The sequence below is a fragment of the Meles meles genome, chromosome 6 (genome assembly GCF_922984935.1).
Source record: "Meles meles chromosome 6, mMelMel3.1 paternal haplotype, whole genome shotgun sequence".
NCBI classification, from domain to species: domain Eukaryota; kingdom Metazoa; phylum Chordata; class Mammalia; order Carnivora; family Mustelidae; genus Meles; species Meles meles.
This window is the reverse complement of record NC_060071.1, coordinates 9,824,882-9,842,667: the sequence shown is the minus strand read 5'-3', so window position 1 is coordinate 9,842,667 and position 17,786 is coordinate 9,824,882. Positions and strand designations below refer to the sequence as shown.

Sequence of the window (17,786 nt, the reverse complement as noted above, 5' to 3'; positions counted from 1 at the left end):
CACTTAGGGTGATGCCCTCAGGGTCCATCCGTGTTGTTGCAAATGGCGGGGTTTCCTTCTTCTTCTTCTTCTTTTTTTTAAACTCTGAGTAGTATTTACTTTACCTGTTCAGCTGTCTGTGATGCTTAAGCTGCTTCCACGTCTTGGCTGCAGAGAACATGGGAGTACAGGTACCTCTTCAAGACAGTGGCTTTATTTCCTTTGGATATATACCTTGAAGTAGGATAGTGCTAGATTCTAGAGAACAGTTCTAGCTTTAATTTTTTGAGGAACCTACATACTGTTTTCCGTAATAGCTGTACCTCGGCGACTTTAACAAATCTGTTCATCTTTATAACCCAAACCTCCATATGGATCAGGCTATTACCTTCACTTTGGGGAGTTTGTTTATGATCCTTCTCAGTCTGTCTCCTCTTCAACCCCCTGGAGGCAACAACTGTTCCAATCTTTTCCCATCACAGGTTAGTTCTCTTTATTTCAGAGCCTCATACAAACAGAATATGAATGTTATTATTTCTACTGGGTAGATGAGTGGAACTGAGAGATCATATGGCAGGTATAAGTTTAGTCTTATAAAAAGTGGCCAGACCTTTCCCCACAGTAGTTGTATCATTTTCCATTCTCACCAGCAGTGTATGAGAATTTTGGTTGCTCTGTGTTCTTATCAACATGTATAATTGTTTTAACTTTAGCATTTCTGTGTCGTGGTAGCTCATTACCGTTTTGATTTACATTTCCTTGACAACCCGCGATAACGGTAAACACATTCTCATGTGTTTATTGGCCACTTGCGTATCGTCCTATGTGGAGTGTCTGTTCACATTTCTTGCCCATTAAAAAAAATTGATTTGTTTGTCTTTTTGTTGTTGAGAAGTAGGAATTGTATATGGTATCCCGGATACCAGTCCTTCATCATATTATGTTTTGCAAATATTTTCTTGCAGTGCATGGCTTCCCTGTTTGCTTTCATAAACATGTGTTGTTGTACTAAATGTTTAGAATTTGGGTGAAGTATAATGCATCCATTTTTTTTTATGGCTGTTGCTACCTGTGTCCCGTCCTGTTCCTGATTTGTCTGCCCCCAGTCAAGATGTTTTCTTTTAGGACATTTATAATTTTGGCTTTTACATGTAGGACTGGAGTCCATCTTAATTTTTTAGAACATTTTTATCACAGATCTGTTGTATATAATAATGGGACTGAGTCCTGGCTGTACTTAGAATCATCTGGAGAGCTCTAAGAAGAAGAAAAAGAATCTGGCCCTTACCCCAGACCAGTTAAATTAGAATCTTATTATGTAGCCTCACTGGACCTCAGTTGTCTCGTGTATCAAATGAGAATAATACCTACTAAGTCAAATGTGAAAAGAACAAATACATCTAAATCACTTAGTGCAGAGCCCCCCATGTGGCAAGTATCCAGTAAATAATCATTAATCACATTTATGGAATAGTCGCGTTGCACGTATACCCAAGTAACAGTCGTTTCCCCAGCTTTATGTAGACGGCAGCAGCATTTAATTTAGCCTTTCTCGTTAACTTTTATTTATATCATTATTTTGTAATTTCGGTTTCCCTGGTTTATTTTACCTTAAATTAAGCAAAACAGTATCCTTGGGTCACTGCCCCCCAGAGTCCAAGCTGTCGGACAGGGGCTGGAGCTTGTGGACAAGCCTTTGTATTACTCACTAGGCCCATTTTTTGCAAGCTTTCTCTTTAACTCCTAGAGATCTTTGTAAGCCTGATCACCGTTTGCAGATTTTCAAGATGGCATAAACTGTAAGGAAGAAGAAGCTGTTGGCAGCCACGATAGTTTTTGTGTGTGTTTCCATCCTCCCACATGCAGGAGGAAAACCATCTAGGACAGCTCACGGGAGGAAGGGCCTGTGTGTCAGTCTCAGCTCTAGACTCCGCTGTCTTGGTCCCGGTGCACTCACTTTGCCACAAGCAAGCACAGCTCCCAGCCACGCCGCCTGTCCTGTGTCTGCCTTTCTGCGTCTCTCTTCTTTCTCTGCCCTAACCCACTCCCAGTACTGCATCTTAAGGGAAACAGAAAATAAAAAACATGTATTTAGCAGAGAATTATATTCTGGCCATCTGCCTTTAAGGGAAGAAAAACTATATATAGATAGATTTTTTTTTTTTTTCTTAAATATACGTGTATTTAGGTTTCTTAAATACATTAAATGACTTTCAGGAACTTGGACTGTTACTCCTGACTATCTGGAGGAACAGTGCCAGGGGATCAGTTTAACTAGGACATTTGAGTCACATGGAGTCAAAACCAGGTTTTTAAAAATGTGCTAGTTAAGTTGATCCCATGGCACCTTCTCTGCAGACAATCAGGACTAATATAAGGCTCTGAAAGTCATTTAATTAGCAGACTTTTTTTTAAAGATTTTATTATTTATTTGACCGACAGAGATCACAAGTAGGCAGAGAGGCAGGTAGAGAGAGAGGGGGAGAAGCAGGCTCCCCGCTGAGCAGAGAGCCCGACGCGGGGCTCGATTCCAGGACCCCGGGATCATGACCTGAGCTGAAGACAGAGGCTTTAACCCACTGAGCCACCCAGACGCCCCAATTAACAGACGTTTTAAGAGAAAAGACTTCTCCAAAGAAAGACGCAACATACAATTCAAAAACTGTTTAAGAATGGCTTCACATATTAGGCGTGGAACATTCTGTTATGTGACAGAAGCCATAATTTTCCCCCTTCTGGTTTATAAATGAAAAACAGCATCCCCAAACCTGCTACTTTCTGTGAGGAGGCGGGGACAATGGTGAAAGTATTGCTTCTTGTATCTATTTATTTGGCAGAGATCCATAAGAACTTATTATTAAATCAGATGCTTAAAAAAACCACTTGTTCCTCTATTCATGATGCAAATAGACAGTACCTTGCCTGATATTAAGGTCTAGCCTCTTTCTGTGTAAAGATCATCATCTTAGATAGACAAATTGAGAAAGTGGCTTATCCATAGACAGATACCTAGCAGTAGAAAGACTGGGACCATATTTTGGGTTTAATTTTTTATTACACCCCTGACTACTTTCTTTTCTGCCAGGGTAGCATAAAGACACGATGAAGCTGGGAAATTCTTTTGAGAACACATAAGTCTTGGGCAAAAGACTTTAGATTCAATCCAGCATTAAAGAAAAACCATTCACCTCCAATATTTAGGAATGAAGACTGACCTCAATTATTGCGTTTGTCCTGGTTTTCCCTTTTCCAAGTAATGACTACAAGTTCATAATAGTTGAACACTCGAAAGTGTCCTAGCACACACCAGGATCAACACTGTGTTGCAGATACATGCTAGACAGATTTCTTCCTTAAAATGTGTACAAACAGGCCACCAATAATTTTCCCATCTTGTTTTAATGTCTTACAAAAGGGTGGATGCTTGTTTGTTAAGTCTCGGATGAGTAAAGTACCAGAGAGATAACGGGTGGTCTTTCAAGGCCATGTCCCTGCAAGGCCATTAGGTGCCAAACCAAGAGGAAGGACCTGTTCTGTCGTCCGCACATCATTTCCTCATTGGGAAGCCCCTGCTTGTGAGAATATATGATAAATGGCCAAATGGAAACTTGAACTCATTTTCATTTCCTTCAAAGCCATTTCCTTGTGTGTTTGACAATAGGCCTGTCATGCATTCTGCTTTACATGGCCCTTCTGTTCGTCCCTTGGTACTCTTCTGAGAATTAAAAGCGAAGCAGCTTGAGGGTGAGTATATAGTTTCCTAGGGCTACTGTCACCCATTACCACAAATTTGGTGGCATGAACCAACAAAAATGTATTCTTTCACAGTTTGGGAGACAGGAGGGCCTACAGTCCATGTACCAGAGGGGCTGCTTTCCCTCAGGAGGCTCTGAGGGAGAATCTCTCCCCAGCTCCTGTCGCAGCCTCTGCTGCTGGCCAGCACTCTGTGGCCTCAAGCTCTGCCTCCCTGTGTCTCTCCCCATGTCTCCTCTTCACGCAAGGACACAACTCCTCTTGGAATTAGGGGCCTTCCTCGTGTTGTATGATCTCATCTTACCGAATTACATTTGAGGGGAGGACACACTGAGAAAGCCAAGACATCCTGAAGTCAGTATTTGTGACCATCTACATTGTTCCTCTCTCTGGAGAGCAGCTCCATGATTGAATGCGCTAAGATGCACAGGGTAACCCTCAGCAACTTAAAAAGAACAATCGAGTTTATTTTAAAATATTACCTACCCGATTTTACAATCTACTTGGTTAAAGCATCATTTAATTTTGCAGTGTGGCCCAGTGAAGGGAACACAGGGCTTCGAGATTTTGTCCTTGCAGGGGCTTTTTTTTAAGAGATTTTTTTTTTTTTTAATGTATTCATTTAAGGGGTGGGGGGGCAAGAGCACAGCGGGGCAGGGGCAGAGGAAGAGGGAGAAGCAGACTCCCTGAGGAGCAAGGAGCCTGATGACATGGGGCTCAGCTTGATCCCAGGATCCTGGCATCATGATCTGAGCTGAAGGCAGATACTTCTTTTTTTTTTTTTTTTTAATAATTATTTTTTACTGTGTTATGTGACGTCACCATACGGTACATCATTAGTTTTTGACGTAGTGTTCCAAGGGTCATTATTTACACATAACACCCAGTGCTCCATGCAGTCCATACCATCCTTATTACCCGTCACTGCGCCAACCCAACTCACCACCTCCTCCCATCTGAAACCCTCAGTTTGTTTCTCGGAGTCCATAGTCTCTCATGGTTTATCTCCCCCTCTGATTTCCAACCCCCTTCATTTTCCCTTCCTTCTCCTGCTGTTCTCCATGCTATTCCTTATGTTCCACATGTAAGTGAAACCATATGATAATAGACTTTCTCTGCTTGACTTATTTCACTCAGCATAATCTCCTCCAGTCCCGTCCATGCTGATGCAAAAGTTCGGTGTTCATCCTTTCTGATGGCTGAGTAATACTCCATTGTGTATATGAACCACATCTTCTTTATCCCTTCGTCTGTTGAAGGGCATCTTGGCTCGTTCCGCAGTTTGGCTGTTGTAGACGTTGCTGCTATGAATATTGGGGTGCCTGTGGCCTGAAGGCAGATGCTTAACCAACTGAGCCACCCAGGTGCCTGCCCCGCCCTCACAGGGTTTTTTAAAGATGATGGGAACAGAACAAAGCAGTTTTCGTTGAAATCAACCTGAGTTCATGCCTTGCTCCCTGCTCAATGCCTGTGTATGAGGAGGGCCCGAGAGTCAGTCTGGGTCCTGGTGACCCCCACATTTCCCTTTTCGTCTCATTCCTCACACATCATTTCAAGAGCAATTAACTGAGGAAACTGGCTGCCACAGAGTGGAAAAAAACTCTTGTAAGCTGGAAGAGATTCAGCCCAAAAGCTGTAGAGAATGATTTTGAAGTGTTAATGTAAGCATTTGAAAATACTCTCCTTCTAGAGGATGGGTCTTAATTTCTATTCCAAAGCCCAAAGGCTCATTAGTTCGCATAATTTTTAAAATCTTTCTCAAAGAACTGTAAGTTGCTTCACTCTTAATTAAAACTTTGAGTAGACTGGCTAATTAGGAAAATACTGTGAAGGAGGAAAAATAAACCACAGAATGCCTTTCCCTAGTCCCTGCTCCCTTTCCTGGAAGAAAACAATAAAGTATGGATGTTAAGACAGTTCAGTGCCCAAATCTGAGAGCACGATCATGCATCTTCTAGATGCTTGTGCTTATCTTCTGGGTAAATTCATCCTTCCTTCGAGTCTCAGGATGCTCGTCTTTCCCTCACCTGTCACACTCCGTGCTCTGGTGTGTGTAGCAAACAGAATGTCGGGCTACCGGGAATCAGAACTGGACTATTTCTCTAAAGTCCCTGACGCTGGCCAGGAAAAGAACCTTATCACGTGCTCAAGACTCCATTGACAGGACTGATTATTTGATATGTAATTTGGCTCGATGACACTGCCAGTCCCTAGTGAAATGAGAAAAGGAGTAGATTTCTCCCAGGTAGGCATTCAAGGCCAGAATGTGGGCATTTGTGGCAGATTTTAGGTAGGGTCATAAGCTATTCTGTGGTTTTCAAAAGGCCTCTTAAAACAGTTACAGACGTCCTTTGGGAATATTAACTTCAGGATGACATTATGGCAGCCAAACAGATAACCTTGTTTTTAGTTCAAGCGTGGGGCAGGGGGGAATTAATAGTATATGAATTAGAGTTTTCATACAGAAGCCCCGGATACATAAGGGTTCTCTTTGTTTCAGTTGGTGGTATTGGCCTGAGGAACTGACCTGAACCCAGGTTAAATGCTTTTCCTGTAAGAAAGGAATGGTCTGTGTACCTACCTCCAGTAAGAGGGTAGAGAGAGTACAGACCTCAACCATCCCTTCATCGGGAACTCTTTGAATCCGACTGGGACCGTGCTTTCAAAAAGGAAACACCGGTTTGATGCCAATTGTGATATTGCCCATCCTGCCCACGCTGCAGCTGCTGTGAAACCACGGCTGGGTCGGGAGTTGTGAGGCCGTGCCCTTTCCAACTGTGGGTGTTTTCTCTCTTTGTCAGCCGGAGGAAGAGCCGCTGGTCTGTGACATCACCGGGTCCAGTTCGTCCACCGACGACACCGCTTCCCTGGACCGACATTCTTCTCACGGCAGTGATGTGTCCCTCCCCCAGATTTCAAATTTGAACAGGTCCAGGGATCAGCAGGGTCTTGACGGCTTCTACAGCCATGGCGTGGGAGCTGAAGGTCGAGAGAGCGAGGGCGAAGCTGCCGTCTCAGGTGAGATGGAGGACGAGGAAATGGACAGCATCACCGAGGTGCCCGCGAACTGCTCCGTGCTGAGGAGCTCCATGCGCTCCCTGTCCCCTTTCCGGAGGCACAGCTGGGGTCCTGGGAAGAACGCGGCCAGCGACGCAGAAATGAACCAGCGCAGGTAAGGTGGACCCGGCAGGGCTGTTGGTTTCGTTTCTCGGTGTCCGCTTGCATTTGATTCTGTGATTTTGTGTTGTCGTGGTAAAAGAACTTAGGAGACACCATGGTACGGAAGAAAGCAGGTGGGCTTTGGAGTCAGGAGAACCTGGGTTCAAACCCCAGCTCGGTAATTCACTATGTAGATTAGCTTGGACAAGTTACTCGACCCCTCTGGGCTTTAATTTCCTCATCTGTAAAATACCTTCCTTTCAGAGCAGTTGCAAGAATAAGTATTGCAAGTGAAATGGGCCTGTTACGTGGCGGGTGTTTAATAAATGCTAACAGTCATTCAGGCCGGATCTGTTAATAACATTTATAGGTTCAAAACTTGTGGAAGGGAATAGTGTCCTGTCGACTTTGAATTAAAAAGCAAACATGAGATCTTAGCCTCAACACCATCTGTTTTTTTTTTTTAAGATTTTATTTATCTATTTGATAGAGATCACAAGTAGGCAGAGAAGCAGGCAGGGAGAGAGGAAGGGAAGCAGGCTCCCTGCTGAGCAGAGAGCCCGACTCAGGACTCGATCCCAGGACCCAGAGATCATGACCTGAGCCGAAGGCAGAGGCTTTAACCCACTGAGCCACCCAGGCGCCCCTACACCATCTGTTTTCAAAGTACTTCCCAGAAATTGCAGTCCATTTCTAATGCAGAAAATTTGGGTGGAATCTGAATGATTATTTAATCAGTAAGCGAGCCTACGAATCATTCAGTATCATTGGATAGTTGATATTCCTCCATGTACCCTCTAGTCCTCGGGGGCGTGCATACGCATGACCCCGTGTCAGACCTTTCGTGCAGAAGCAGGCTGGCAAGAGGTAGTCTGGAGTTGGCCTCTGACCATAGGCTGCTTCCAGGAATTTAAGCAGACGGCTTACAGTCTAATGACCAAGTGCCGTGATGCCTGCTGTACGTACCAAGTTGTGCTTCCTCCCCAGCTGCTTTCTAGCTGAAGAAAGGCAGCCGAGGGAGCAGGCTGACGGTGCGAACACAGATGATGTGACAAACTCACCTGGAGCCGCTATGGCTCTTTCTCGTTTTAATTCACTGACCTGCCTCCTCAGAACGTGGCTCCGATTTCAGAGCTGTAGGCACGTGGATTCTGATGGCACTCGCCCCCTCGCTTCTGCTTTTGTCCAGCCAACACATGCTGAGCGCCGGCCCCGTGCCGGGCATTTCTAGGTTCTGGGGACACAGGTGGACGAGCCATAGTCCCTGCCTTTGTGGAGCTCACAGCGATGCCTTACACTTGGCTCGTGTGCTGCTCTTCTCAGACTTGTTCACAGCAAACTGTCCCCGTGATTTTGCAGTCCTCTCCCCGAGTCAGGTGGCACTGTCCACAGGTTCACAGATGAGACAGGTGCAGGTGGTTGATACCGCTCACCAGTAACTAGGTTCCTGGTCTCCTAGTTAAGTGCTCTTCCTGTGATTCCAGATTACTCTCTGGTAGAGTTCGGAGCTGCCCTTAAAAATCAGCAGTTGCTTTTTCTGCTGGGTAGTTGTTATGTACATTTGAAAGCACGGATTGTATAAAAAGCCATTTCTAAAAGCTTTCCTTCCCAGCTTTATTCACGCTGTATTTTAAGAAAGCATTCACACCAGTTAAAAAAAATAAGTCGGGATGTGGGGAATGATCTCTATAGCTGGAATTCCCTTCCCGAAGCAAAAGCAGTCTCTTGACATACTGTCAGAGATGCTAACACATCCAGAAATGGGGGTTTGTTTTAAACACAATCCCTTTTTCTTTATAACCCACTATGGGTCCTTTTGCCATGACTTTGATTTCAGAGCTGGCTTGACTGTGGATCCTGTAGCTCAGATGAGGAAATTAAAGCTCAGACTGAGTGATTTGTCCCAGATTACATGGTGCTCTTAAGACTAAGCGAAGACTAGAACCCTCTCACCTAATTATTCATATGTGCAGCCCGTGTAATAGCATGACCTTTCCTATGTGAGCCTAGCCTTGGTAGTCCCCTCGCACCACCGCCCCAGGGCCTCTGGAGATGAGGGAAGGACTTGAATGAGTTTGTTGCTTGTAGCATTGTCCGCATATTATATAACCTGAATTTTAAAGTCTTAAGAAAACCCTTTGAAAGCTTTAGATGGCCTTTTTTAAATCCTTTTATAATTTAATAAACCTCATTCCTTGTCATCTGATTAACTCTTTGGAACAAGGAGGAAGCAGAGTAACCCTCCCCAGAAATTGTGGGCCGGCAGGCCTTTGTGGTTTGTCTCCTCCACACTCTTTCGTTCCCTCCCTTCCTGTACTGTTTCTCTGAGAGGCTTGTGTCTCCCCCCCACCCTGTGATGTCTGTGTGCTTCATGCGTTTGTGTCCATTTGTTCACCTCAACACTGACCTCTTCCACCATTCATTTTCAGTTCATTGCGAGTTCTGGGGGATGTTGTCAGGAGACCTCCCATTCATAGGAGAAGGTACAGAGTTCACTAACTTGATGGACTAACTGTGTTGCCTCTGAGCTTCTACTAACAAGCATCTCATTTTGCTTGATCCGTGATTAAACCGTCTTTTACAATAATGTCACGTCTGCTTCAGGCAAATAAAATATAGGTATTTATTAATTGCTGGTGTCCATTTGCATATGAAATGGTTTTGTGAGTCTGAAATTTTTTCCTATTCTATTTTTATCTTTAAAGGAAACTTTGGTTAGTGTTTTTTCCATCTTGTGCTTACTGATGTTCAGGTCACTTTGATAATAGGGGCTCCCCAACCGTCCCTAGGAGAATTCAGACACATTGATTGTGCCTGACTAGTGAACGCTGGGGGGTGCTTTTTCTTCCCCTTCCCACTCCCCCCAAAAAGGGGGAAGAACCGGAAAGAATTGTGAGCTGATACACAGGCCCTAACACACTTTCAACACATTCTAGGCCCCCTGACCATCTCCACTCCATTGCTGATGTAGTCATTTCTGAAAACAAGTAAGAGTCATCGGCTCATCTCCTAGTCTTCCAATTCCTTAATTATTTTTTGTCAGGTAACATTTTAAAGCTAACAGTAACTTATGAACTAAAAAGTCATTTCGAGTCCAGAAATGCAGATTTGTGTTTCAGATGCTGAGTTTAACTGTGTTCAGAAATTGTCACTAATGACCTTTCCTTTCATTATTTGGGGGTGGGGGGGGGATTCAGAAATCCCAAAACGGCGGTGGAGTTACACATAGCCTCTCATACTGGGAGACATCTGTAAAGCGATGTTTTCAATTCTGAGCCGAAGCTCTTCCTTGGGAAGCTGGCAGGTAGTGATCCTCCCCGCTTCGTCTTTTTCCAGTGGCTACCTCCTCGAGTCCCGGATTTCAGGCGCAGAATTGAATTGAAATACAAATACACCCTGAATCTCGGGTGATTGTGACTCGGTTGAGTTTTCTCCCAGGGGAACAAGTCGTTCAATCCCTTTTCAGTAGAAGCATCTGAACCCTTGAGAGATCTAGTTGGCTCTCCAGTCAGGCTCTTCACTAGGAACGTACAAGAAGCCTGCACTCGTTGACAGTGGAAGGTGACGGGTTGCTCGATGCCGTCCCACTGAGCACATAGAGCTTCACAACAGCGCCAGACTCCACCTCACCCTTAGTCATTTTAATGCAGGAAGAATGTGAAGTATAATTTCAAATTCTGTATGAAGCCTTAGCTAGTAAAACTGGAACATTCCCATAATTATTAAAAGGTGGAGCGCAGGATATTTGTGGGTTGTTTGGCGTGTGTGTGTGTGTGTGTGTGTTTTAAGAATCTGGTATTTTCTAAATCTCAAAATGAGGCCAGAGAACCTTTAAATGTCACCCCCAGTAATAGAGGAATTCAGGGGATTTGAGGATGCTCCTCAAACACTCTTGTGATAGGAGTCCTCTGCTAGAAGGAAGGGCAGGTCTGCTGCTGCTGAAGGACCACCAGCAGCTTCCTTCCTGGAGCCTTAGGACCCCCGTCATGTCCTCCTCCTGTCTCCCTGTCGCTCTCCATTCTCTTCATTCTAAGTTTCACCCTGTTCTCGCACATCATTATCATTTTCTGAGAGTAAAGGGATGTTTAAATCTGTAGGAGGGTATTTTTTTTTTTTCAATGATAATTTGGTAATGTATGGCCGGTTGCTGATTTACCATGTTGTGTTTTGAATAAGTTGGATATCTTTAAAATTTTTATTACAGTTTAGAGATTCAAAATGAAGTGAATAATTTCAGAGAATGGACTTCTTAGTCTCGTGTGTGTTTTAAAATTATATCAAGGCTTGCTTCCCCCACACGAGCAAATTACAAGTCAGTCTGATTTCGCTTATCAGACTGGAGATGTGTCTTAAATGCTGATTTTTTCCTTTCTGCTTCTGCCTTTGTGCTATTTATTAATTTAACCCAATTTTAAGTGTTTTACTATTTAAATTATTTTAAAGTGCTATGATTTTTAAAGATTTACTTTTAGAAGGCTCATGGGTAGTAGTTCTTCTATTTTCTCACCACCTTCCTTGTGTCTTTTCCTCTGCCAGAAACCCCCACTTATCAAAACAAAGTTACTAAATATATTCAAGGTATTCGAGTGGTTTGGGGTCTGTACATCTTAACATTTGCAGGATTCCAGAGAGAACTGAGGGGGTGTTACTGTCATTCCTCTTTCTGAAAACAAAAACACGTCACTAAAGAGTTTTAAGGCCCCAAATAGTAGCAGTGTATTTTTAAACTGACTTTTGATTTGTCAGTCAAAAATCCTGACCTACTGAGGCAGTTCCCTTTACAGAGTACCTGAAATTTTGAATTGGTTATTTTTTCAGCTGGTTATATTTACATGGTATTTCCAACCCTAGATTTTCTGTCCCTCCCACTTGAGAGTAAATAGCAGGGCCAAGATAAAGTAGGTGATCAAACAGAGTGTTTTGGGGTTTTTTAATCTTGTGGGGGAAATGGATGCAAACCTAAAATTAAGACACATTTCTAACTCAGTTCCATAGAATTCCCTTTCTGTTGAGTAAAATACATGCCTTCATTATCATTAAAATACAAGGAAATATGACCATTGTGATGTGGTGAATCTTCATCCCAAGAGCTCCGTGAGTAGGGTTTAAAGATTGCTTGTGAGTGGTGCTAAGATACCCTTTTTAGGAAAGACTCCTGAGCCATCTGGCTTAGAGGGGCCCTTACTGGAAACGAGAAGAAAATTGATGACCCAGTGAGCCTACCCCAGTGCAATCTGTCATTGTCCCTTTTAGTCAAGGGGTACTTTAGTGTAGTCAAGGATTCTCACCGAGGCCACTGAGGTCTGAGAGTGGCATGGCGGGGTGCACGGAGAGATGGTCTCCAGTGGTGGGGACACCGCTCACCCGAGGAGTGGGAGCTACGGGTAGAGTGGGTTCTTTGTTCAAAGTTGTTACCTTGTAATGAACTGACAAGAGACATGTCCAGCACGTTGTCTAGATGGGTGTTAGGGCAGTTTTAAGTTTGTGTGGTTTTTGCTCTAGCCTTCTTCTGAATTCTAAATGTTACGTTCCTTATTTTTTGATGATCAGATAAATCCATCTGTCTGTAACTATGGTTTTTCTTTTCAAACCCAATAACCCTGTCCCTGTTTCCTCTTTTCTCCCTCCATTTCTGTTTCTGCCTTTGATGTCCTCCCCAGTATGAGCTGGTGTCCCTCTGGTGTGCACTACTCTGCTGCCCTGAGTGCTGACTTTAATTACAGAAGGTACGGTATCGTTCCATGTCCAGCCACCAAAGGGGGAATCCCAAAATACGGCACCTGGGCTTTTGGCTGGGAGCTTGCTTCTGTGTGGCTAGAATGCATATGGCAGCCCGCTTTGCCTGTGAGCACAGTGTTGAGTCGCCTCTGCTGTGGACATCACTAATCCATTTGAAGGGGCACAGACTAGGAGGTGGACGGCGTACCCTGATGCATCCTGCTTGTCTCCGTGGCTGTAGATTTGGTGTTTTCTGCACAGACTTGTATCTGGTGTGGTGGCCCACTTCTCTCTTTGTTTTTGGTCTGTCCTGATTCCCAGAACCTGGGGATTCCCATATCCTGGCAAAAACAATGACAGAAGCAAGGCAGCCGATGAGCGCACTTACTTGTGTTGTATTTCCAAGTCCCCTACTCTCCCTAGGTTCCAAAGTCACAGATCCCTCACTCTTCCGCATCCTTCTCTCCACGACGCAGACAGATTAATTACTAAAACGTTTTCAGGGTTAAGTTTTGTGGGTAATGATAGGCTGGCTTCTCAGGCTTTAACAAACAATTCTCAATAGAAAACTAAATTTCTTCTTCATTTAGCGTGTCTCAATCTTATCCCTGGGACTGCTAATGAGTTTCACAGAGACACATTTACTTGTACTTAATCATGACTTCTATTGTCATATTGAAATAAGAAAAACAAAATCTATTGTTTGTTTAAGTGACCCGCTAGAGAAAAATAGAAGCATTTGGTTTCAGTTCATAATAAGTAATTTTATGAAATATTAAAAAATCGCAAGCCCTCTGGATCGGCGTACGTGAATTATTTGTAGAATTAACTGTAGAGTTTGAGCAGCGATAGCTGAATAGCGTCCGTATACCTTCAAATGCATTTCCACCTGCTTGTAACAGAGGACGTGGTCGGCTCCAGTGCTGTTTTGCTCTCTTGCTTGTTGGAAAGCAGTTCCCGCTGCAGCTGTAGCAGGTGTGGGTTATTCGGGCTAGCAGCCCCGCGGCGAGGCGGATACGTGGCTGACTGCTGTCTGTAGTCTCCTGCTCACGAAACCCATGCTTTCTTCACTCTGCAGACCACAACATCATTATTCCAGGGATCACAGGCGCTAAATTTGCCCCCTTTTGGGGGCAAATTAAAATTAAATTTTAATTTAATTTTAAATTAATTCAAAATTAATTAAATTAATTCAAATTTTAAAAATTTAAATTTTAAATTTAAAAAATTCAAATTTAAAAAAATTAAATTAATTCAAAAAATTAAATTAAAACTCTTAGACTTAGCAGCTTTTCATCATTTGTTCCTTAAGGTGGCCCGTGCACCTGTCTGCAACTCACACAGGTCTCAGGAAGCCTGTCCAGCATTTAGTGGTTGACCGGCCAGATGTGCACAGACGCTTCTGCTCTTAAGACCACTCGGGTCTCTGGGGTGGGCACACACTGAACTAGTAAGGTCAGCTAGACTGTAGTTGAAGGTAAAGTTGCAACGGTCCACTTAACCGACACAAGGGCAAGTCTGGGTGTCCCTGTTCAGCTTCTGAGAGGGACTGACGCGCCTGTTTTCTCTGGGCCGTTTAATTCTTTGGCATTACCTGAGTTAGATTTTGGCAGAGATTAACTACATCAGATCAAGGAAAAACCCACACATAAATGAAAGTTCAGTAAAATAATATGGTCTATCCAGATGGTATATTGAAAAAAATCTTGAGAAAATGACCTTAGATGGTCACCGTTTGAGCAAGTTGAATGAGGAAAGAAAATCTAAGTGCAGTCCTCTCTCAGCATACCAACACCTGTGGGGGGGAGGTAGGCGGCGCTCATTGCGCCAGGCCCTTGTCGATAGTTTTGCTCGATAACGTAGATACACCTGAAGCAATTTCTTATCCTCCTGCCTTCCTGAGACTCGGAAATAGAATGAATTAACTCCTTCGCTCTGTGTTCAGTTTCAGCCTAGAAGGCTTGACAGGAGGAGCTGGTGTGGGAAACAAGCCATCTTCGTCTCTAGATGTAAACTCCTTAAACACCAAAGAGCTCAGGCACCCTTTCGGTGGTGAAGAAAGGGGTGACTCTTTGATGTCACTTTCAGAAGAGGATCTGGAATCGGGCCAGAGAGAGCACAGGATGCTTGAGCAGCAGGTAAGGCTGAAGTGGGTATATACTGCTAATTTGGAGAAACTCACTTTACTTCCGTACATGTGTCCTCACAGTAGGAACAAAGAAAGCAGAACTCAATATAAGGCTCGTGGCTGTGATTGCTTACGCATTATATAATACATTCATCTAGCGCAAGGCAAGTTTTTAGCACTTAATGCTAATTCAAGAATACCATTAATCTGCGTTGACTTGAATATTCTGTCAAAGCAGACTTTTTTTTTAAATTGGGAAAGTACCCAGGATATTAATTTGAGTTTTTCCTTCTTATCCGAGGACTTCTTTTATTATCTCAATAGGAAAATGAGTCTTGAAGTGTGTTACACAACATTGTTAAATTTACTAATTTTTCAAAAACCTATCCCTTTCTGGGGGGCAAAAAAATCTTATTCTTTGTCTTCTAACACTGCCTAGGAAGTGGCTATTTCTTTCTCTCTGCTTCCCGTCACCATCAGACTTTTTCAGAGAGCATCCTGATGCCCTCTTCTTGCCCGCCACAGGCACTCACCTGGAGCTCCCTCTTGGAGGGCCTGGCCTTCCTCACAGCCAGTCAGATGACCTTCCCAGTGCTCTCCCCTCTAGGCCCTTCCTTCTGTCACTCACCACCCGGGGCGGGTCCTCAGGGAGTTTGCCTTGAGAACTGGAATCACATGGTTTTAGAGCATCCCCCCCACCCCACCCCACTCCCTGTCCTTTACCCTCCTCTTGGGCCAAGGGGACTCTCGGTTGGTTTCTAGGAGGATTCTGTGACACATGTGCAAATGAAACGTTTCTAATTGAACAGACAACAGCTAAACACCTGTCTTTGTGTAGGTGACTAGAGTTTTAGGTAGAAATAGAATCAAACATTTCTAATTAAACAAACCAACAAAAGTGTTAAATATTAGCCTCTTCTTTGAGTAGGAGACTTAGGGTTTTATGTGCATAGTTAATGTTTTGTTATACCCACTGATGGCAGTGATATGACCAAAGAGACAGTGAGCACTGGAGGATTGCCCGAACAGTGAATGTGTTACTTTGTGAAGGTCCAAGAGGACTTCAGCCAGATGAAAATGAATTGAAGGCCCAAAGGCATTTTGCCCCGTTAGCTCCTTTCCCCACCATCCGTGTCTTCTGGGCCTGATAGTTCAGAAAAAGTTAAGAAAAATAACAAGAAGGTGGTGAATAGGGACACCTGGCTGGCTCAGTCAGTGGAGCATATGACTCTTGATCTCGGGGTTGTGAGTTCGAGCCCCACATTGGGTGTAGAGACGATTAAAACAATAAATGAACCTTTTAAAAAATAAAAATTTTTAAAAGAGCATGGAGAATATATTTATTGAGGCAAATGATTTAAATTTATTCAACCTGATGGTAAGAGGAGGGAGTGAAAAATGGAAACTGTTCTTTCATGATTTGCCAAGAGCATCTTTGGTAAGTGGAGTGCCTGAAGAGTAAACCACATTTCACGTGAATAGAATCCTTTGGAAGTCCATTGTGAGACCGGACAAAATACCAAAGTTGGGGGTTTGTAAACAGAACCCTAGACTTAGGGTCAGGATGTCCCTTCGGATTCTGCATAAGCCCATGTGAGAACTTCATGCCCATTTGAAGCAACTTGCCTGAGGCCTCATAACTGGCCACTAGCTGGACAGTATTAATCTCAGAATTCTTGACTGTTAGTCTCACTGGTTTTTTCCACATTTTTGAAGTAGGAGAGTTTTAATGAGGAAATGGGGACATTTTAATTTTCTTAATAGTGTTTATGTAAAAACCTTTTCTGAAACGCAGATCCTCTGTCCAATTAACTAATGTTAGTAAGTGATGTCACTTACCACTGAAGTCTTTCTAAAATGGCTTTTCTGATTTAGTCTTCCTAGATGAAGTTGATGACATTTTCGTGTTTTCTGTGCTTAGTAGCCTTCCTGGAACTCTCTGCTCACCCACACTTTTTGTCTTGTGTGCAACCTCAGAGTGGGTATTTGAGCTCTGGTGTCTCTGATCTGGACCAGTCGCCTGCAGCCACCTTCCTGCTGAAGGTCTGTCTGCCTTTCACTGATGTCATTTCGCAGACCTCATAGTTGTACTTGAAACATAGCAACTGTTTGCCTCAGACTCCATGGTTACACATGGAACAAGTTTTTAAATAATCAGAAGCTTTGGCGCACTTGAGTTGAATCATGGTAGTAACACATTTTCATTACTTCTCTTTGAGCATGTGCAGGTTTTAGCCTCCTGTGAAGGGAGGGGATTCATGACAAAGTTAGGTAACAATTCTAAATGGCTCTCTGGAAACAAAAGGAGAGGGAGCCCCTCAACCACCGGAAGAGTGCTGGCAAACACTGGGGTGGCCTGCCCTTGTAGGGGTAGAATTCCGGGGGCTTCTGGTGTCGGTTGCATTACATGGGCTTGAAGCTGCTGTGAACTTACTGAGGGAGGTACATTGCCAGGTTTCAGCCCCCCTCTTGTTCTTGTAGAAGCAGTCTAATCTTAGAAGAGGAAATGAAAGAGATTTAGGCGTCTTCCCAGATGCGCAGCTGCCTTGCTCTTGATCTTAAAACACTTTTCACTTGCAGCTCTGTGTCCAACTTGTTAAAATCAGAAAATAATACTGCTGATATCCCACTATGTTTCTAGAAAGGACATTTAGGTTTTTGAAGAAAAAGAACTACTGTGTGCAGTTTAATATTTCCAGTGAAGTTATTTTTGTCTGGTGATGCAGCAGATGTTTACTAAGCACATACTAAGCTTATTTTTTTTTAAAGATTTTATTTATTTATTTGACAGAGACCACAAGTAGGCAGAGAGGCAGGTGGAGGGAGGCGGGCCGGGGGCGGGGAGCAGGCCCCCTGCTGAGCAGAGAGCCCGATGTGGGGCTCGATCCTAGGACCCTGGGATTATGACCTGAGCTGAAGGCAGCGGCTTTAACCCACTGAGCCACCCAGGCCTCCCCAGCACGTACTAAGTTTAAAACATCAGTGTTGTGAGGGATATGAAACCACTGTACAGGATGGCTGCTCCCGTGATTCCCATTTTACAGAGAAG

At 43.8% G+C, this 17,786-nt stretch overlaps 1 protein-coding gene across 11 annotated transcripts in view; it reads left to right on the top strand.

Moving 5' to 3' along the window:
• Window positions 1–17,786, top strand: part of AKAP13 (A-kinase anchoring protein 13) — a 320,007-nt gene that overhangs the window by 231,484 nt on the left and 70,737 nt on the right. For 8 of the 11 annotated variants that reach the window (XM_046008539.1, XM_046008544.1, XM_046008541.1 and 5 more), the window contains 4 exons: window positions 6,534–6,904; window positions 9,321–9,374; window positions 12,552–12,617; window positions 14,555–14,747. In XM_046008539.1, coding sequence (XP_045864495.1) covers window positions 6,534–6,904; window positions 9,321–9,374; window positions 12,552–12,617; window positions 14,555–14,747 — 684 coding nt within the window. The remainder of the gene's footprint in view (window positions 1–6,533; window positions 6,905–9,320; window positions 9,375–12,551; window positions 12,618–14,554; window positions 14,748–17,786) is intronic. The other 3 variants (XM_046008543.1, XM_046008546.1, XM_046008542.1) reach the window with 2 other exon arrangements.